Here is a 21,718-nt window from a genome sequence, read left to right as displayed (position 1 = left end):
GCTTCTGCCTCTCTACCTACTGGGATTACAAGTGTGAGCCACTGCACCCGGCCTATAACTCTCTTTTACCTTTTCAAGCCTCTTTTGAAAAAATATCCTCACATCTGTTTTGTTCTGAGTGGTCTTTTGCTCCCATGTACTCTGTATAAACTGCAGTTTTTAAAGTGGTTAGATTTAGTGACAATTTTACTGCTATTTTTCTCTCCTCATGTAACTTCCTAAAGATATTGTCAATGTAGTAATGGACACACTAGGTTCTTTCCCCCCTTCTCCCTAAGGGTTTGTTATTTCCTTCCAGTTATGATCCAAATTACTAAGCTACCCTTCCTTCATTCTGTATTAATTGAGGGCCTATACTATATTGCCGTATCTGGGTAGCCCAGTAAATAAGCTTTTGTTTTCATGGAGCTTATATTAGAATATGGGAAGTGGGACAGTACAGAAGTAAACAACAAGAATGAAATAATTTCAGCTAGTGATAAATGCTGGGGAGAAAATTAAAGAGGATAATGTGAGAGGGAGTGCCCGGGATAGAGATGGGGAGCTCCTTTAGCTTGCAGGGCACATAAGGCCTTTGTAAGGAAAGACATTTGAGCTGAGACCTGAATGATAAGAAGCCATCCATCCTGACAGGGTGACCAACTATCCCAGTTTGCTTGAGATTGAGGGATTGCTCAGGACATGGAACTTTTGGTGCTGAAACCTGCAGTTCCAGGCAAACTGCAACAGATGGGTAGCACAAGAAGAGGGAATAGCAAGTACCAAGGCCCAGCATTAGGAGGAAGCATGGTATTTTGGAGGTGTGACAGAAGGCGAGTGTGGCTAAAAATGTGGTGAGAAAGGGTTGAGTTGAGGCAGATGTTGCTAACGAGGTCAGCAGTCATTGGCCCTTGTGAAGCCCTGTCAGTAATTTGAATTTTATCATAAGTGTGTTGGAAAACCACTGCAGGGTTTTAAATGAGGGAAGATGTGGTTTTACTTTTTTTTTTGGCGGGGTGGGGTGGGATAGGATCTCCCTCTGTTGCCCAGGCTGGAGTGCAGTGGTGCAATCATGGTTCACTGCAGCCTCGACTTCCTGGGCTCAGGCGATCCTCCTGCCTCAGCCTCCCTTGCAGCAGGGACTACAGGCGTGTGCCACTGCCTTTGGATAATTTTTGTGTGTGTGTATATGTGTGTGTGTGTGTGTGTTTGAGATGGGCTGTTCTCAAACTATGTTGCCCAGGCTGGTCTCGAACTCCTGGGCTTAAGTGATCTTCCCTTCTTGGCCTCCCAAAGTGCTGGGATTACAAGTGTGAGCCACTGTGCCTGGCTTTATTTACATTTTTAAATGATCACTGGCTATGCAGAGAGTAAACCACTGGGGTGCCCGTGGAAGTGGGAAGACAGGTTGGGAGACTGGTCTAATCATCTCTCTTGAGATGATACTGACTTGGACCAGAGTGGTTGCCAGAAAGGAACCTGGGCTGCTTCTCACTCCTCCCAGCTCTTCCTCTCCTTCCTAAATCAGCAGCTTCTTACCCTGAAGAGTGTCTTTGCTGAAGTAGGGATTTCCAGCAGATTTACCATTTTGTAGCAAACTTCAGCCCTACTTGTATCACACAGGTGCTTTATCAGTTTTTCTTTGCAGTATTTTCAAAGTACTCAAATACAATAATATAGCGTTTTGTTTGTTTTTAAAGTATCTATTGATTTTCTCATAGGGCCAGATTGGGTAATGCTTTTGAATGCCAAGCTTAAAGGGATTGATTTTTATCTTGGATGCTTTTGAAGGAGTATATTTAGAATTGCGCGACATAAATAGAGCTATGCTTGCTAAAAGTTAATCTAGTAGGAGAGTTGGGGTAAGACAATGAAGTAAGAGGTGGATGTGTTGAATTTTAGGTGACAGGAGGCTGTTCAAGTAGAAATGTCGGTGGGGAGGGTGAGGGGCAGTTAGAAAAGTAGAACTAGATCTTAGTAGCAAGGTTGGGTCTGTAAATAGAAATGTGGGAGTCACCATAGAGAGGCGGAGTTGGATTTGGGGGAGGGCCCTCATCTGTTTATTCAGCAAGCAATTGAGTATTCATTGAATGCCTCCTAAGTGCTGGGGATGTTAAGGTGAACAAGGCAGGTGGATCCCTGTTCTCAGGAAGTTGGCATTCATTGGGGTATGTTAAAGTAGAAGGGCAAACAATAAATGACTTCATGAGTAAAATAATTTCAGAGAGTAGTAAATGCTGTGTAGATAATGAAACAGCATGATGTGCTGTGGCTTGGGGATGCTGGGGAAGAATCTTTTTTAGATTGGCAACCAGGGCAGGCCTCTTTGAGTAGGTAACGTTTAACTGAGACCTGAATGATAGGAAAGAGCCAGCCTCTGGAAGGTCTAGGGATAGAGCATTCCAGATGAAGGTCTTGGACACCAGGGCTAGGTCTAATCTTGGGAAAGGTCCCATTTAAGCAAATGAAGATGTTGACCAGCAAAGAGAGAGACAGGAAGGAAAGCAGGGACTGTGCTGGCCTCACTCACCAGCACAGTGAGCACTTTACACAGAGGTAAGTGTTCATGTTAAAAAGAAACAAACCAGGCTGGGCATGGTAGCTCACGCCTGTAATTCCAGCACTTTGAGAAGCTGAGGCAGGCAGATTGCTTGAGCCCAGGAGTTCAAGACCAGCCTGGGCAACATGGCAAAACCCTGTCTCTACAAAAAACATTAATACAAAAATTAGCCAGATGTGGTGGCGCATGCCTGTGGTCCCAGCTACTTGAGAGGATGGCGTGCGAGAACCATCGAGCCTGGGGAGATTGAGGGTTCAGTGAGCTGTGATCATGCCACTACACTCTAGCCTGAGTGACAGAACAAGACTCTGTCTCAAAAAAAAAAAAAAAAAAAAAGAAACCAGGATTGTGTTCTGCCACCAACACTAAGGAATCAGAATCCCAAGAAGGATGGCAGTGATGGCACGACCTGCAAGAAAGTCGAGGAAAAGGTCACTGGTTTTGGGGTTAGGTCACTGGTGAACCATTGAGATTGCCGACTCATTAGAGGGTGCTGAATTCAGAGACCACCAACTGCAAAGGGTTAAAAAGCAGGGAATGGGGAAATAGAAGCAGCATTTTTGGACTCTGTAACAAATCTTTTTCTTTGTCATTTGTGAACATATCTTAAAAGACTCCCCCACTAAGTACACCCACCTTTGGGAATCTTTCCTGGCTGTGCTCCTGAGTTTACTCACTTTCTCTTGCCCCTTCTGTGTTACCAACCTTTCCCTGTTCTCTCCTCTTGCTTTCCCTTTGCTTCTGAAGATTTGACATTTTGCACTCCCATTCCCTTTTATCTCCACACCCTACAACTGCAAGCCAGTCCTGCCTGTCTTTGCTGGTGGGGGCCTGGTTCTTGGATCTAGAAAGGGGCCATGACAGATTTGACAAAAGGGATGATATTTTGATGGGCCACCAAGGTTTTGTTTAAGACCTGTGAATATTTGAAAACAAAGAGAAGGAAGTCAATGGAGAGGGAGGCACTAATGATGAAGAGGCAGAGGGGAGCACAGGACATGAGGCAGAAGTGGAAGGGTTCATCTTCATTAATATGAGGTGAAATCCTTTTTCCTCTGAATTAAGACGAAGGAAATAATACATGAGGCTGGGTCCCAAGATTCTTAAGTTGAAAGAGACGTGAGTAGGAGAAGCTTATGGTAAGTGGTCTGGATCTTTTTAGCAATACGGAAAGCCAGGTGGAATTTAAAAAAAAGAAGAAGAAAGAAGAAAACCAGGTGGTCTGCTAAAAGTTAAGCTCAGAATTGGTGAAGGAATTTTGGAGTCACCACTCCAAAGATTTTTCTGGGGAATAACCAAGTGGTGAATGAAAGAACCATAAAGCACCAGCAAAGATCCAGTTGAAGTTGATGTGTATTTTTAGCAAAATCTGCCTTTGTCCAGGCTTGCTCTGCCAGGGCCTGAGCAGCTGGTGCTAATGTTAACTGCTGTTAATAAAGAGTTTGGATTTTAGCCACTGAAGATATTTTGAGACATTATCCTCGTAGTTGTCCTTAACAGTAAATCAAAGACTGATTGATTTGTTTTCCTCTCGTTTGACTTCAACCTGTCAGAGGCATGTAATTAGTAAGTGCTGCCTGTGGAATCCAGTATAAGGAATTTTAATCAACAACTTTTCATAGACTTATTAAACATTATAGCTATTATGAAAAGTGAAAGCTCTCAAACTTATCATAGTCTCTTTTGTTTGTAGTAGTTTCTATAGTGCATTTAAATTGTAAGGTGTACATCTACTCAGGTGCAGTTTTTGAAATATTTTTTATTTACTCACAATAATATCCTCAAGTAGAAATTTGCTGATTAAATGGAAACAGATATCATTTTAGGACCTCCTTTTTTTCTATATTAGGTTGAAAATGGTGTATTTGTAGCCAACCCTCTTCAGGAACGCACAATTCTAATGAGAAAAGAGGGCGAATCTGCAAAAAGCATTAATGAGATGCTTCTAAGTAGACTTTCTCGGTATAGAGCCTCCCCGTCAGCAACTCTTGCTGCCCTGACTGGTTCCACCATCTCCAACACACTAAAAGAGGATCAAGCAGGTATGTTACTCTGTGCTTCCCAGATCTGTTTCCTTGTATAGCTCTATTCAGCTACGTCTTATTGTGCACTTCCTCCATGCTGTGCAAAGCCCTTTCCTTTGCATAGTTGACCTTATTTGGTCTTCCAGTCATTGTCCAGCTTTTTATTCCAAGCCAATACATGTTGTAGGCTATGGACATAAATTCATATGAACCTGTAGGAATGCAAAACAACCCCATGTTAAACTATAAACATCTTATCATCGTCACCATTCGTATAAATTACTTGATTTCATATTTCACATATGCTTTGTGAATGTGAAAACCTGAAAGTTAGCATCATCTTCCCTAAATACAGTCTTGACCAAGCAAATAACAGAAAAGCCTTCTACAGTAGATATTTTGTTTTTTAGAATTTATCATTTAGTTTTTGTAACTTAATGTTTTAAAATAGATAATACATGTACAGAATTTGAAAGTCAAAATAATGTAAAAAGGTATATGCGGAGAAGTCTTATTCTCACCACATTGGTAAATTTTATATTCTGCCCCCACCCTACCCCACCACAGGTAACTATATTTATTAGTTTTCATTTATCCTTCCAGTGTTTATGCAAGCATAATTAAAGATGAATTTATATGTTCATAATTTCTGCCTTTTCTTAATAAAAGGTAGTATACTATATACACTATTCTGCACTTTTAAAGTAGGAATTCTTAACCAGGATACACCTTTAAGGGAATGTGTTTAATAACATGTTATTAAACATACTCCCTCAAAGTTTTAGATATCATTTTATATGTATCTGTCATAATTTTCATCAGATTTTCAGAGTCGTCTATGACCCCCCAAAACATTAAGAACCATTATTCCGTGGAGTTTATAGATTACATACCAAATATTTGGATTAATAACAAACTATGAACTGTAGTAAAAGATAAAGCTAGAAAAAGATACCATATGTAGAAAACTGCATCTGAATTAATAGGCATTTGATGAATTCAGTGTAATTTTATGCTTTATTTTTATAGTTAGAGTTAGAAATGCTAGGAAGAGAAAATATTTATGGTTAATTTGTTATGAGACTACCAAATTAAATACTTATTAGTCCATATTAGAATTTAAGGACAGTATTTTATTTTCACAGGCTTCTATTGTATCAAAGATAAGTGGCAAAATTGTTAATAGTTTTTGTGATTTGGGTAAGTGGATAATTCCAGCTGTAGAAGATACTTTCTAGAGGATAGTCTTTTATGTTTCTGTTTTTGTTGTTACCTAAATGAACGTTTTCATGACAAGCTGAAGGCCTGATCTGGGTTTGTCCCTTGGGAGAAAATGAAATCTTACCCTAAACAATGGAAATACTAAAGGAATGCTTATTGAAAATATGTATAATATCAAAACAAGACCTCAGAAGGCAAGGATATATTTAGAATTTGGTAGAAATGTGCACGCTTTAGTAGCACGTATACTGGAATTGGTAGAAACTGGTATCTGTATTCTAAACATGTGGTCTCATTGTACTTTTTTTTTTTTTTTTAAGAGATGAGGTCTTGCTATGTTGCCCGGGCTGGTCTCAAACTCCTGGGCTCAAGCAGTCTGTGGATTCTTTAACATGATGTTGCTACATTAAAAATTCACCAGTTATAAACCAAGAAACTTTTCAAAAGTAAGCGAACATACAAGGTGTCTATACGTTTTTGGCCAGGCGCAGTGGCTTACGCCTGTAATCCCAGCATTTTGGGAGGCCGAGGCGGGTGGATCACCTGAGGTCAGGAGTTCAAGACCAGCCTGGCCAACATGGTGAAACCCCATCTCTACTAAAAATACAAAAATTAGCCGGTCTTGATGGCGGGCACCTGTAATCTCAGCTGCTTGGGAGGCTGAGGCAGAATTGCTGGAACCCAGGAAGCAGAGGTTGCAGTGAGCCGAGATGGCGCCATTGTACTGCAGCCCAGGCCGACAATGGTGAGACTCAATTTTGAGACTCAGTCTCAAAAAATAAAAAATAGAAAAGCTTTTATTCCATTATAAACTAATACCTATTACCATGTTAATAAGGGTATGTCTATTAAAAACATCTTGGTGAAAATGTTATACTCACAAAGTTGCTAATTTTCCAGTTATTGCTGTCTTGAGGTTTCTTACCTGTGGAAATTTATCTTCTTGAATTTATGTCCTTAATGAAGAATATACTTGGTGGGGGCTTGCAGCTTAAAAAAAATAAAACTTTTTAGAAGCACAAACATTCAAAACAAATATCAGATAGATTAAGTTTCACTTTACTCACTCTTCTAATCTAAACCATCTAAAAATGATTTTCATCTATCTAGGCTATAGATAATAAGTTATATTTTACAGCCTGACAGCTTTCTAAGTAAAGCACTCTGATTGATTTTCTGTTGACATAATCAATCCTTGCTAGGCTTGTATATAGAAAATCCGTAAATTCACTCCATGTTTTAGATATGCCAGTAAGGGAGATTAAAGTACAGTTTACACCTCTTGATTAGAAACAATAATTATTTTCCTAATGACAGTTTATGTCATTGACCCTTTTAAACAAGAAAAATGTATGTAAAGGGTTATAATAAATTACACAGCTATAAAACTGTTTTGTGATAGATATTGTGAAAGCTTTCATTAGGTTGAAATTTTTGGCCAATTTCATGTTGAAAGCTGTTTGTTATGAGTTTAATATCACAAACCTTTCAAGAATTTGTTCTATATAAAATGGAAAAAGAACCCAAGATCTTGATTAGAATATAGGTTGTTCATCCCAGATCTAAAGATCTAAAATGCTCCCAAATCTGAAACTTTTTGAGTGCCTACATGATGCTCAAAGGAAATACTCTCACTAATCTCAGATGTAATGAGTAAAAATAAATAAAAAACAAAGGAAATATTCATTGGAATATTTTGAATTTTGGATTTTTCAGTTAGGAATGCTCAGCTCTTAAGTATAATGCAAATATTTTAAATTCTGAAAAAATCTGAAATCCAAAACACTTCTGGTCTTAAGCATTTCAGATAAATGTACTCAACCTATATCAGTTTTCTAGGGGAAACGCAAATAAATAGTAGGATTCTTCTCTTATTTTGAGATTTAGTCCACGTGAGGATTTTTTTTTTTTTTAGAATAATTTGTGGAGGCATGATGGTATATTGAGGATTGGGAACACATTCAAGAAATGTTCAGACCATATAAATAGGAGGCTCAGGGTCAGGCTGTGGAGCCAGAAGATACTTATTTTTTTCCTTAGCTATTACTTCTTACTCAGTTTTCCTAATCTGGAAATCTGTTTTCCAAATCTTAGTTTGAGTTTGGGTCTCCCTCTTTATATCCTAATCTGTGTTGATAATCAAATTAATTTTTGTGTCAAATATTTTGACTTAGCATTTTTATTTCTTTGTCCAGCAAATACTAGCTGTGGGCTGCCTCTAAAAATGCTGCGGAAGACACCCATATATACCTGTGGCACCTACTTGGTGATGCTGGTGCCTCCTCCAGGGGGATCAGGCAGCTCTGCCACCCGATCTCTTTTTGGTGGAACAAGTGGTTTGTCATCTTTAAAAAGTAAGTGAATTCTACCTGTGGCACTTTCCTCGATTTATCTCAAACTCTGAAATTTAAGGCTCTCCTATTAATTATTTAAAACTTAACTTTGTTAAATAGTTGTTTGCAATAGCTCTCTGATAACAAAAAATACCAATTATCAATATAGGCTAGGAAGATTTAACAATATAATTTTTTGTGGATGACATATTAGTATAGTTTTTGAAAACTATTGTCCTGTAAAATTAATAGAAATAATCAGTTCAACAAAGTTTTAGGAAACAAAATAATATTTTGTCACATTATTTACTGATGATATAGCAAGAGATCTACTCACTGTGATAGAATTTTTTTTTTTTAGATGGAATCTTGCTCTGTCACCTAGGCTGAAGTGCAGTGGCACGACCTCAGCCCACTGCAACTTCTGCCTCCCAGGTTGAAGTGATTCTCCTGCCTCAGCCTTCCTAGTAACTGAGATTACAGGCACACGCCACCATGCCCAGCTAATTTTTTTATTTTTAGTAGAGATGGCGTTTCACCATGTTAGCCAGGCTGGTCTCGAATTCCTGGCCTCAGGTGATCCACCCACCTTGACCTCCCAAAGTGCTGGGATTACAGACATGAGCCACCACGCCCTGCGGATAGAATTTCAAAGCTATTAAAATACGTATGCAAAACACCTCCATTTTAGGACACATATACAAAATACTAAGCATAAGACATAGAAAAGCAGATGTGGAAAAATGTATTAATATTTTAAAATATACATATATTTGTATAAGGAGGCACACTACAGTAATTAAAGCAGTGTAATTTTGGCTTCAGAGTGGACACATAATTAAATGGGATAAAGTATAGAATTAAAAAAATGTTCCTCAGGCTGGGGACGGTGGCTTTATTGAGATATAACTCACACACCATAAATTTTACCCGTTTAAAATATACAATTCAGTGGTTTTTAATAAGTTCACAGAGTTGTGCAGTCGTTACCACTAATCTACCCATCACCCCAAAAAGAAACCTCATACTTATCAACAGTTGCTCTCCTACTCCCTGACCCCCCGGCATCTACCAATCTACTTTCTGTCTCTGTGGAGTTACCTGTACTCTACTTTTCATGTAAATGGAATTATACAACATACGGCCTTTTATGACTGCTTTTTTGTTTGTTTATTTGCTTGATTTTTAATTTTTGATTTTACTTGATAGTAGCAAAATACCACTTATTATTTTGTCTCATTCTGTGCATATTATGGTGGCTGAGCTATGAATAAAATCAGGAGGAGCTATAAAAGTAGACAGACATGTAAAAATCTTGTTTCTTCCTTTTAGTAACTATTATCTTGGGAAAATTAATCATTCAAAGCCTCAACTTTCCCATTTAAAAAAATGTGCAGATGATTATACCTACCACATAGGATAGTGTGAGGACACTTGACACATTATGGAGAGTTCTATATAAATATAGAATCATTTTTCCCTCTATGTAAATATAGTTGAGGATTGTGTCAACTGGAGAGCTGTATGATGTGAGAAGAGATGGAGAGTGTTCTCTACTCATGCACAATTCCACCCTCGCTTGTGGATACTCCTTGCTGTAGTGGGCTTGGTCTCCAGGAAGAAAGTACATGGAATGAGGTTTTCTCCTTAGTGCTTGCAAATGTGCATCTGTTACTGGACACCAGTGATCCTAGATCTTTCTCAGTCTTTAGCCATGGAATCACTACGTGGTTACTGAGGCTCAGACAGGTGAAGTGATGTGGTCCAAGTCTCTTGACACCAGATCCAGCTCTTTTTCATTGGTTGCAAGTTGTTCTATCCATCAGTTACACATTGCTGGGGAGGCCTTAGGAAACTTACAATCATAGCAGAAGGCAAAGGAGAAGCAGGCATCTTCACATGTTGGCAGGATGGAGCGAGTCTGTGACTGTTTTTTAAACTTAACATAATGTTTTTGAGGTTCATCCATATTACAGCATGAATCAATACTTCATTACTTTTTATGGTTGAATTATATTTCATTGTGTAGATAATATCCCATTTTGTTTATCCATTCATAAGTTGGTGGACATTTGAGTTGTTTCTACTTCTTGGCTATTTTGAATAATGCTGTTACGAACATTAGTATATCAGTTTTGTGTGGACATTTTTCATACTATGGGCGCATACATAGGAGTGGAATTGCAGGGTCATATGGTAAGTATATGTTTACCCTTGGAGGGACTGCTAAACTGTTTCCCAAAGTGGCCATACCATTTTACGTTCTCATCTCCTAAGTATAATGGTTCTATTTTCTCTACATCCTCGCCAACATTTGTTATTTTCCGTTTTTCTGATTATAGCCATCTTTGTGGATGTGAAGTGGTACCTCATTGTGATTTGTGCATTTCCTTAATGACTAATGATACTTAGCATCTTTTCATGTGCTTATTGGCCATTTGTATATCTTCTTTGGAGGAATATTTATTCCTCCAAAGTCTTTTGTCCATTTAAAGATTGGGTTTTTTGGCTGGGCGCAGTGGCTCACGCCTGTAATCCCAGCACTTTGGGAGGCCGTGGCGGGTGAATCATGAGGTCAAGAGATCGAGACCATTGTGGCCAACATGGTGAAACCCCGTCTCTACTAAAATACAAAAATTAGCTGGGCATGGTGGCACGTGCCTGTAGTCCCAGCTACACAGGAGGCTGAGGCAGGAGAACTGCTTAACCCAGGAGGTGGAGGTTGCAGTGAGCCTAGATCGCGCCACTGCACTGCAGCCTGGCGACAGAGCGAGATTCTGTCTCTAAATAAATAAATAAATAAATAAAGCAAAAGTAAAAATTGGGTTTTTATGTTATTGACCATCAGTCTTTTTTTTCCCCTCTTTTTTCCTACTATTACCGCATATTGTGACCATTGGTCTTATTAAATTGTGTTTAGTCTCCTTGGCATGGCTTTTTTGCTCAACTGAAATTGACCCCACTGAATTAAAGTGGGTCTTAATGGTACCATTCTTTCATGAGGATATAGCTTACACAGTGATTCTACTTTAGCGCAACAAACCAGTAAATGCTTAAATTCCTTCTATGTCATGAGGTCAAGAGATCGAAACCATCGTGGCCAACATGGTGAAACCCCATCTCTTCTAAAATACAAAAATTAGCTGGGCATGGTGGCGCATGCTTGTAGTCCCAGCTACACAGGGGTGTTCCTCTTTGGCTACTGTGGGGGCTGCTCAGAAAGTGGAAGAATTGGTGCTTGCCTTTAACAACTCATAGTCTAGTTAGGAGAGATGACGTAGATGTGTGAGACAATGAGAAAATGATAGACAGTGCTGCATCCCTGCTGGAAGGATCCACGTGGAGCAGATTTGTGAGCTGCAGAATCTGAGAAAGAAAGGCTCATTGTGGAGTGGGGTAGAAAGGAGAGACTTCATGAGGTTTTGAGTTTAAGCCATAAAGAACGGGTATTATTCATATAAGTGGCCAAGTGAGGAGAAAGCATATGTATGTTAAGTACCATGAAAAGAGATTTGGAGATCTATTTTCTACTGTCCCATTTTGTTTAATGGAACAGTAGAAAATAGAAAAAAGAGTATCATTTATGTTATAACTCAAGTTAGGCATGATGCAGATCTGGGCTACTAGGGTGATGAGAATATGAAAAAGAAGCAAACTTGAGACACAGTGCTAAAGTTTTGTTTGAAAATGGGGAAGAAAATAAAATCAGTGATAGCAATTAATGTATATATATGCTGGTGTGGATCCTTGACATATTTTAACTCATTTACTCTTTACAATAACTGTATAAGGTAGGTACTTTTATTATTTCCACTCTAGAAATGAGGAAACTGAGATGTTCAATGTCTTTCCCAGGGCCACCCAATTGAAACTCCGAAGCCCAAAGTCCATGCTCTTTACCACTGCACCATCCTGTGTTAAGGGAAAGTCAAGGTGTATTAGGAAAGATTGCAGCTAAGTGTACACCAAGCTTTATTGAACACTGACTAACTGCAAAGTGTTTCTTGTAAACATTTTCATCTTGTGATTTAGTGATGATAACCCCTCTTGCAATTACCCTTTTGATAATGTGTATCAGAAAGAACCATCATGCAAAAGGTGCCGTTTTAAAAACACATTGAAAACTATGGTTCAGGCCGGGCGCGGTGGCTCAAGCCTGTAATCCCAGCCCTTTGGGAGGCCGAGACGGGCGGATCACGAGGTCAGGAGATCGAGACCATCCTGGCTAACACAATGAAACCCCGTCTCTACTAAAAAGTACAAAAAAACTAGCCGGGCGAGGTGGCGGGCGCCTGTAGTCCCAGCTACTCGGGAGGCTGAGGCAGGAGAATGGCGGGAACCCGGGAGGCGGAGCTTGCAGTGAGCTGAGATCCGGCCACTGCACTCCAGCCTGGGTGACAGAGCGAGACTCGGCCTCAAAAAAAAAAAAAAAAAAAAAAACTATGGTTCAATGTTAAATTTAGGAAGATTTCTGGTGGTGACAGTTTTCTTTCTGTGGTCTTATGCATGTATTCTCCATCCCTTTACCACCAATTACCACCAATACGCAACAACAAGAAAGGGGTGTGATTTTTATAAAAATTTTGTTAAAAGCCTAAAATTTAAACTTTGAAAATAATCTTCAGGCTCATTAAACAGCTTAATGTTTGTTTCCAAAGTCCTAGCCTCCAGCTTGGTGTATAATATTTCGGATGGTCAGTTTACAAGTCGTGCAGATCTCATAGATGCTGCTGGAAGCTCACTGGGGCGTGGTGCTCTCGTACCAGGATTGGGTAAGAAATAAACGTGCACATTTCTTTGGAAAATTTAAAGTTTTAGCAAATTTCTCTTGAACTATCTTGCCAGTTCCCTGTGGCATTCTTGTTTCCTTGAAAAGAAAGACGTTTTTTGTTTTGTTTTGTTTTTTTGAGACAGGGTCTCTTCTGTCACCTAGGCTGGAGTGAAGTGGTGCGATCTTGGCTCACTGCAGCCTCCACCTCCTGGGCTCAAGCAGTCCTCCCATCTCAGCCTCCTGAGTAACAGGGACTATAGGAGTACACCACCATGCCCAGCTAATTTTGTTTATTTTTTGTAGAGCCAAGGTCTCACTATGTCACCCAGGCTGATCTCAAACTCCTGGGCTCAAGCAATCCTCCTGCCTCAGCCTCCCAAAGTGCTGGGATTACAGGCATGAGCCATTGTGCCCAGCCAGAAAGAATTTTTTTAATATTAAATTTTAATTTTGGGAATGAGTATAAGAAATTGCCATATGTAAAATTCCTCTGAGTAAACTGCAATTGAAGATACTGTTTATTAGGTTGTGCGATAATGCCTATAAGAAATTCTCAAGGTTTATGCCATGAAAAGTTTATTTCCTGTGAGGAATTGGTATACCTGTTATTGCTAGAAAATGAACATTAAGTAATATTCTGGATTTTCTCTTTGCCCTGGGTGGTAGGAAGCTTATTTCTAAGTTTTAGGCTCAGTTATTAGGGCTTTTTACTGTGTATTAATATTAATTGGTTTATTATACCTGGGTTTTTAATGTAAGACACTTAAATCCTTTTTGGAAGTAGGTCACAGATAAATCAGTTACTAAGAGCTCTCTATTTTGTGAGACTTACTCCTTCTCACACAGGAGTTAAGCAAAATTAAAAATTAAATGCTGGCTTCTTGCCGAGTCCCCACCTAGTACCTTGCCAAGTAAATCTATGGGACTAGGGATGTGGGTTGTCAACATTAGAGAGCATCCTTGCCCTTCCACTTTGTAGCAGTGCTTGTGAGAAATATGTATACAGGTAGCTGGTGGCATGATGACTGAATACAGTATGCTCTTTTTGCAGGAGCATGTTATGACACAGTGAATAACATGCTATGGACATGCTCAAATGACTATATCGATCAGTGGTGTAACCCTGGGAATCAAGCCTTCCATTATGTCTGCCAGAGACTTGGAGTCAGTCACATTATCACTGAGCCCAAAGGTGAGGTGCATTCAGGGTCTTGCAGGAAAAGATTTCCTTCTGAAATATGAGAGAATACCACAGCATTTGTAGGTGAAAACATAGCCCAACCCCAGAATGTGTCCCCAGTTTTCCCTCTTTGAACTTTTGAAACCTAAAGTCCTTTGTTCTCTGTAACCATGAAAGATGAGTTATGATTAAGTGAATAAGTATGTAAATAAATAGAGCTTTTGAGGTGGTCAATAGACTTTTTTAAAGGAAAATTGTTATGTCCTTCCTGAAATTGTTGGAACTTTGTTGCAAAAATTATTTGTATTTGGCATGGGATTGTATACTGTTGTAATGTTTTGCATTGATAATGACTTATTTATATACAAACTTAGATGGAATTACCAGTGAAGGACCTTTGTATTTTTTAATATTAATATGAACATTCTTAATATTAAGTTAATATTAACTTAAAATCTTGTGGCTTTAAAGTCAACTATGCTAATATGGAGGAATTAATCACTCAGCAAGTCCCCTACCCATAAAGCAACACTAAAACAGGTAATTATCAAAAACAACTATTTCCAGGCTCTGGAAATTGCCAAGGCATACACCAAATTGAGAGTTGTTATTCATTTTAAAAAGCCCTGAACTTTGGGTACTAGAACTGCTCCGATCCTCCACCTCAGTCTGCTGTGGGAGAATTACTGTGCTGACCACCTCAAGCTTGGTCAGCATAATAATTCTCTCAGGGTGGGGAAGACTGTGAAAAGCAGCAGCTTTGCTGCCAGAGGGGGCTGACTTGATAGGGAGCAGAGCGTGGAAAAACCTCATGTCCAGTAGCATTGTCAGTAACAGTAGTCATCTTGGTGGCAAACAAAGAGAGACCTGTGGCTCAGCAGGCCTTAGATCTTGATCCCAGTTAGGGCAAGCAGTGGCCCAGCCGACTAGCTAGAAGTTTACTAGTGAGATCTGGATAGTGAGAAAGCTGTGGGGGACCACACGCCTACACAGAAGAGGCCTAAGACAGCCTAAGCTACTCGCACAATTCTGGCGAAACATGAGTCTGCATACACATGCAAAGATGTGAGAGGGCCCAACAGGAAGCAAAAACCAGAGCAGAGTTTAAAACCCTGTGAACTTTGCTGCACTTCCCCCAAAACACACAGATCCATCCAGGGTGAAAGTGTTACTGGCTCAAGGTGTTGTAGTACAATCATTGGTTGACAACCACTAAGGAATACAGATAGGGGTGACCCCTAGGAAGCCAGGCTGAAAAAGAAAAACAAGAATAATTAAAAATAAATGGAGCTGGGCGTGGTGGCTCACGCCTGTAATCCCAGCACTTTGGGAGGCCGAGGTGGGCAGATCACCTGAGGTCAGGAATTCGAGACCAGCCTGGCCAACATGGTGAAACCCCATCTGTACTAAAAACACATAAAAATTAGCTGAGCATGATGGCAGGCGCCTGTAGTCTCAGCTATTTGGGAGGCTGGGGCAGGAGAATCACTTGAACTGGGAGGCTGAGGTTGCAGTGAGCCTCGATCACGCCATTGCATACCAGCCGGGGCAACAAGAGTGAAACTCCATCTCAAAAAAATAAAATAAGATAAGATAAAATAAATAAATAAATAAATAAATGAAAGAAAGAAAGAAACAAGTATTTGAGAAAATAAACTGAGCAGAAAAATCAGTAACCACGCAATGCAGGAGAAACGCAGATGTTGGACTAATGACTTTAAAGTCAGATGAAGACTTAAAGCAGCCGTTATAAATGCATTTAAAGAACTAAAGGAATCCAAGTTTAAAAAAATCAAAGGTAAATATGATGACTATGATCAAGCAAATTGAGAATTTCAGTAAAGAGATTATTTAAAAACAACAACAACAAGAAAATGGAAATTCCGGGTTTGAAAAGAAAAATTCAGTAGAGTGGCTCAACAGCAGATTTGAGCTGCTGGAAGAAGAAAGCAGCAAACCTGGACCATAGATTGGTAGAGTTGTTCTGTCTGAAGAGCAGAACAGGACACCTGGGGAGTACTAGTCAGACGTTTGTAGAATAGAATGTCCTTCCCTGTGGGTTCATCTGATGCTTTCTTATGGTTAAACTGAAGTTATGGATTGGGGGAAGAATACCACAGAAGCGATATCCCCTTCACATTACATCTATTCCAAGGTACATGGTATTGATATGACTTATTACTAGTGATAATAAAAACTGATCACTTGGTTTAAATGATATCTGCCAGGTTTCTCCACTATAAAATTACCACTTTTCCCTTTCAATACTCTGTTAGTCTCAACCACACTGAAGGGAAGGGTAATTAAGCTCCACCTCCTAGAAAAAGTGTATCAGAGAACTTGTAGACTTGGTCCTTCAGAGGACCAAAGCCAGTTCATGTGGATAGACGAATGTTTATCAGCACAGTAATTATTATCTCTAGGGTCAGTTTTTTTTCTCAGCTTTCACTCTCGAATTTGGTGTTTGTGTAAATTTACTAAAACTTGGTGAGTTGTGCATTTAGAGTGGGCGAGTTTTATGGAATATAAATTATATCTTGATAAAGCTATTTTTTGGAAAAAGCAAAAAGTAGAAAAGAAAGTCCACTTTGTATTACTGACTCACAAGCCTCTTGCCTGAACGCCAGACTATGGATTCACTTCCACTTGGTTATCTAATGGGCATTTTCAGCTTAACATGTCAAAACATGAGGAACTATTTATAGACAGGGGTTCTAATATGGAGCAGCCATAGGATATGGAGAGGTTTTACTAGAGTGGTTACCAGCAGGGGTTACCTCAGGGGCTGTGGACTGAGGTGGCCTGAATCCAAATCCCGGTTCTACCACTTCTTAGCTATGTGACCTAGGGCAAGTTCCTTAACTTCTGTGACTCTTGGTTTATTGCTCTACAAAACAGGGCTAAAATAGTCTAAGTTGAGAACCATGGAAAGCATTCAGCCCATTCTTCAGCATATAAAAAGGGCTCAGTAAGTGGTAGCTACTTCCATTCCAAACAAATGAACTCCTGAAGTGTTTTCACCCCAGCACCTGTGGCAGGGAGAAGGGTTCTCTGGCAGCAGTGAAAGAGATTATAGCCAAAATACCCTTTCCTAGTGTGCACACACCTTTTGTATGTCAGAGGTCTGTTCTTTGGGGACCACCCATAGAGATGTCTTTCCTCACTCAGTTTCCTTTTCATCTTCTAGAAGAGGCTATAACCACGAATGAGGTTATAAACCAATTATTGCACCACGTTGGTGCGATGTGCATACACCAACTTAATCTTCTTGCCACCAACCCCAATCTTCCAATCACAAGTGTCTTGGGCAAGCAGCATCCAATTGAAGCACACCATCTTAGCAGTATTTGTGACATTATGGAGAAGGCCATGGTTAATGGAGATACCTGTATTATACGCTGCATTCTCGTTGTCTTTCAGGTAAATACATTGTTTGGAGATAAATAAGATGATAGAGAAAAGGAAACGCAAACCTTGGCTTCAGCCAGTTCATTTTTACCAGAAGAAAAATTTAATGACTTTCCTGTTCTGTATCCTACCACCTTCTAATCCTGTAGTTAGAATTATCGTATTCATTGCACTGTGATTAATGGAGTATTGCTATACATAGCTTATTACAATTAATATATGCAAAATATTTACTATAATTATACCATTACACAATAGAAGAGATTGTGGTTAAAAAAAATTCACCTGGTTTATTTGTTCATAGGGTATCTACCATGTACTTTCTTTGTAGGGATAATTTTATCCCCAGTAGAATTAGCATTTTTAGATAGACTCCTTATGTTTCTGTAGGTGGTATTTAAATTTTTCTTCAGCCCACAAACTGAAAGGAATCGAGACATCATTCGACGGTCGGGATTGCTTCTTTGGCAGTTGTTGATGGCACCAAAAGATCAAATTTGCCCTGAGATTCAGAAGGAAGTCTGCCTTGCCATCAGGTAAACAGCTAATGATTTTCGTAGTGCTCTCTGCAAAATGGTTCTTCTGCAAGGCATTGTAATCCTCCCTGAAAGCTGGTAGTATAAATGCCTCTTACCCCATCCCACAGTCAGGACCTCATAGATTGGGGATAATTTCACTGAAGAGGGGTTTGTAGCCCCACCTGTAGAGGACCAAAGCCAACTGTGTACTTGCATTTCCTTATCTCACTGTTTGGATCTAAAAAAAAAAAAAAAAAAGGCCCTTTAAGTGGATATTTTGATTATTTGCAGGCTGATGTTCTCATTTTGCAGAGTGTGGCAGCGTGGTTAAGAAGCAGGCTTTGGCAACAGGCAGATCTGGGTTCTAGACTTTGCCACTCACTAGTGTGACCTTGGTTTAAGGTTCGCATTTCCTTAGCTGTAAGAAAAGCATTAAAATAGCACCTATTTTATGGGTCTGTGAGGTTTTCCTAAGGTAAGGCCTGATGCAAAGTAAGTGCTCAAAAATGCAAGTCTTTATCAACCTGTTTAAAGCTTTTGAGACAAGAGAGCAGAATTTATAGGCCATTTTCTATTTCTTGTCAGTCTTTTTTTGTTTTTTTTAGTTCAGTGAACTTTTTTTCTTTTTGCTTTTTTGAGACAGAGTTTTACTCTTGTTGCCCAGGCTCGAGTGCAGTGGTGCGATTTCAGCTCACCGCAACCTCTGCCTCCCAGGTTCAAGTGATTCTCCTGCGTCAGCCTCTCAAGTAGCTGGGATTACAGACACCTGCCACCACGCCTGGCTAATTTTTGTATTTTTAGTAGAGATGGGGTTTCACCATGTTGGCCAGGCTGGTCTCAAACTCCTGACCTCAGATGATCCACCCACCTTGGCCTCCCAAAGTGCTGGGATTACAGGTGTGAGCCACCATGCCTGGCCTCAGCGAGCTTTTATACAGGAATACAGCCTTAAAGTGACTATAACTATAATTTAGTTTCCAAGAGAGAGCTGAATGGTTGATCTGAAAGATCTGTATGACAGGGGTGAGCATAGATGACAGGAAGTTGTTTTCCTTCCACAGCGCATTATGCTTCAAATCTCTTTCTGTGGAGCATTAAGGCAGTGATTGAAATCTGGTGCTCTGAGGAAACTTTTGGAGGGGATGGGTATATTCACTATCTTGATTATGGTGATGGTTTCTTTGGTGTATACATATGTCAGACTTATCAGATTGTACACTGTAAATATGTGCACTTGATTAAATGTTAAACCTCAATTAAAAAAGAAAAGAGGCTAGCCGGGCACGGTGGCTCACGCTTGTAATCCCAGCACTTTGGGAGGCCGAGGCAGGTGGATCACCTGAGGTCAGGAGTTCAAGACCAGCCTGACCAACATGGAGAAACCCCGTAAAAATACAAAATTAGCCGGGGTGGTGGCACATGCCTGTAATCCCAGCTACTCGGGAGGCTGAGGCAGGAGAATCACTTGAACCCGGGAGGCGGAGGTTGCGGTGAGCCGAGATCGTGCCATTGCACTCCAGCCTGGGCAAAAAGAGCGAAACTCTGTCTCAAAAAAAAAAAAAGAAAAGAAAAGAGGCTGAATGCGGTAGCTCATACCTATAATCCCAGCACTTTGAGGGGCCATGGCAGGAGGATCGCTGAGGCCAGGTTTGAGACCAGTCTGGGCAACATAGTAAGACCTTGTCTCTACAAAAAAATAAAAATAAAAACAAAATTAGCCCAATGCCCTGGCAAGCACCTGTAGTCCCAGCTATTTGGGAGACTGAGGTGGGAGGATCACTTGAGCCTGGGAGGTCAAGGCTGCAATGTGCCGAGATCACACCACTGCACTCCATGCATTCCAGCCTGGGCGACAGTGAGATCCTATCTAAAACACACACACGCACGCACACACACAAATAAATTAATGAAAAGAAAAAAGATTCTGATGCCATTTGCAATGTTGTTCTTCCCTTCTCTTTGAAAAAGCTGAGAATTAGCAATTTACTTTCTTAATTTTTTTGGGGGGAGGCACAATTGATATATGTAGGCTTGACTACATTGACTTTTCATAGCTTACCAATTCTTTTTAACCAGTTCTACATCTAACCCCAAGTAACTTATTTTGGTAATTCACAGGAAGAGGAGGAGAGGGATGACATTTATCAGGGAAGTGATTGGACTGTATCGTGACAGTGAATTTAGATTCAAATGCCTTTTTAGGCCAGGTGCAGTAGCTCACACCTGCAATCCCAGCACTTTGGGAGGACAAGGCAGGTGGATTGCTTGAGCTCAGGAGTTTAACCTGGGCAACATATTGAGACCCTGTCTCAAATTTTTTTAATGCCTTTTTAGTGATAAAAGTTTTTTCACAGTTTTATATAATCAAATTGACATCTTTAATAAAAATAAGAATTTAAATATTTAGAGTTTTGATTTTCTAGAATTTTTGCTTAAATGTTTTTGACTTTTTTGTCATTTCAGCTCTGGTTTAAATATCTTGTACCCAGGTGAAACTGAAATCAATAACTTACTTAAACTGGTCTTAACAGAAGGTAAGAATTATCCTTTAATTATCTTTGAACAGCCGTCCTTTTTTTGTCCCCAAAGAAACAACTGCATATTAAGATAATTGATATTTCTTCATATATGTTAGTCAGCATATTTTAAAAATGTATCTGCAGGCCAGGCACAGTGGATCACACCTGTAATCCCAGCACTTTGGTAGGCTGAGGCGAGAGGATCACTTGACCCGGGAGCTCAAGACCAGCCTGGCCAGCATAGCAAGACCCTGACACTACAAAAAATAAAAACAATTAGCTGGCCATGGTGGCCCATACCTTGTTGTCCCAGCTACTCAGGAGTCTGAGGCAGGGGGATTGCTTCCGCCCAGGAGGTTGAGGCTGCAGTGAGCTATGATGACACAACTACACTCTAGCCTGGGCAACAGAGCCAGACCCTGTCTCAAAAAGAAAGAAAGAAAGAAAGAACGTATCTGCATATATGCTTACATTTCAACCAGATTGAAAGCAAAAACCGTGTTTTATATATCTTCAAGCTTTATAAACTGTCTCCACTGCTTAGCATAATGTATGTGACTATAGATGTTTAACAAATAAAATGATCACTTATTGGTGATTTCTAAGCCACTTGTCTTCACACATTGGAGCCTAACATTTTAAGTTACACTAAACAACACAACAAAAGGTACTGTGTTAAAGACAGTTGGCATTTAAAAGCAATATTAAGGAATGAAAAATCACACTTCATAATATATCAAGAAGGTAATTACACTTTAATCAGGATGCTGGTTAAAAAGTCGGATTCATTGTGATGTCATTTTTGCTGCTTTTATTTGTATAAGTCCGTATGTCTGGTGCCCCTAGCTTGCCGAGAATCTATTTGTTTAAAAACTTTTTTAAAATAGCATCAGTTTTCGAGGAGTCATTACCAGGGTAGTTGATGGAGCTTTGTTCTGTGTTAGGAGAGAGAAACAGTGGACTCTCCCAGCTACGGGATGTGATCCTAACCAACCTGGCCGAACAGCTCCAAAACAACCGATTTGGCAGCGATGAAGATGATCATTACAGGTGACACAAGTTATATTATTCACTCCTAGCCTTTGTGTTCTCAGTCGTTAGTTTTCATTTCAATGTGTTTGATCAACTTTAGTCTCCTGTTACAATTAATATGATCGTTAGCATGTTAAACCTAAAGCATGGACCAGATGAAAGATAATAGATTC

General features: G+C 39.8%; 1 protein-coding gene across 11 annotated transcripts in view; it reads left to right on the top strand.

Annotated features, from left to right (window-relative positions):
• The window catches only part of HECTD4 (HECT domain E3 ubiquitin protein ligase 4), a 232,906-nt gene that overhangs the window by 101,719 nt on the left and 109,469 nt on the right, over positions 1 to 21,718 (top strand). For all 11 annotated transcript variants that reach the window (XR_002515862.2, XM_021922968.2, XM_021922963.2 and 8 more), the window contains 8 exons: positions 4,389 to 4,581; positions 7,980 to 8,138; positions 12,776 to 12,889; positions 13,940 to 14,080; positions 17,256 to 17,488; positions 17,867 to 18,012; positions 20,458 to 20,528; positions 21,458 to 21,563. Coding sequence is in view for 10 of the 11 variants with exons in the window: in XM_021922968.2 (XP_021778660.2) it covers positions 4,389 to 4,581; positions 7,980 to 8,138; positions 12,776 to 12,889; positions 13,940 to 14,080; positions 17,256 to 17,488; positions 17,867 to 18,012; positions 20,458 to 20,528; positions 21,458 to 21,563 (1,163 nt within the window). In the remaining variant the exon portion in view is untranslated. The remainder of the gene's footprint in view (positions 1 to 4,388; positions 4,582 to 7,979; positions 8,139 to 12,775; positions 12,890 to 13,939; positions 14,081 to 17,255; positions 17,489 to 17,866; positions 18,013 to 20,457; positions 20,529 to 21,457; positions 21,564 to 21,718) is intronic.

The sequence above is a fragment of the Papio anubis genome, chromosome 9, assembly GCF_008728515.1.
Source record: "Papio anubis isolate 15944 chromosome 9, Panubis1.0, whole genome shotgun sequence".
NCBI classification, from domain to species: domain Eukaryota; kingdom Metazoa; phylum Chordata; class Mammalia; order Primates; family Cercopithecidae; genus Papio; species Papio anubis.
The sequence above is the reverse complement of the archived record's forward strand: the minus strand, read 5'-3'. Positions and strand labels throughout refer to the sequence as shown.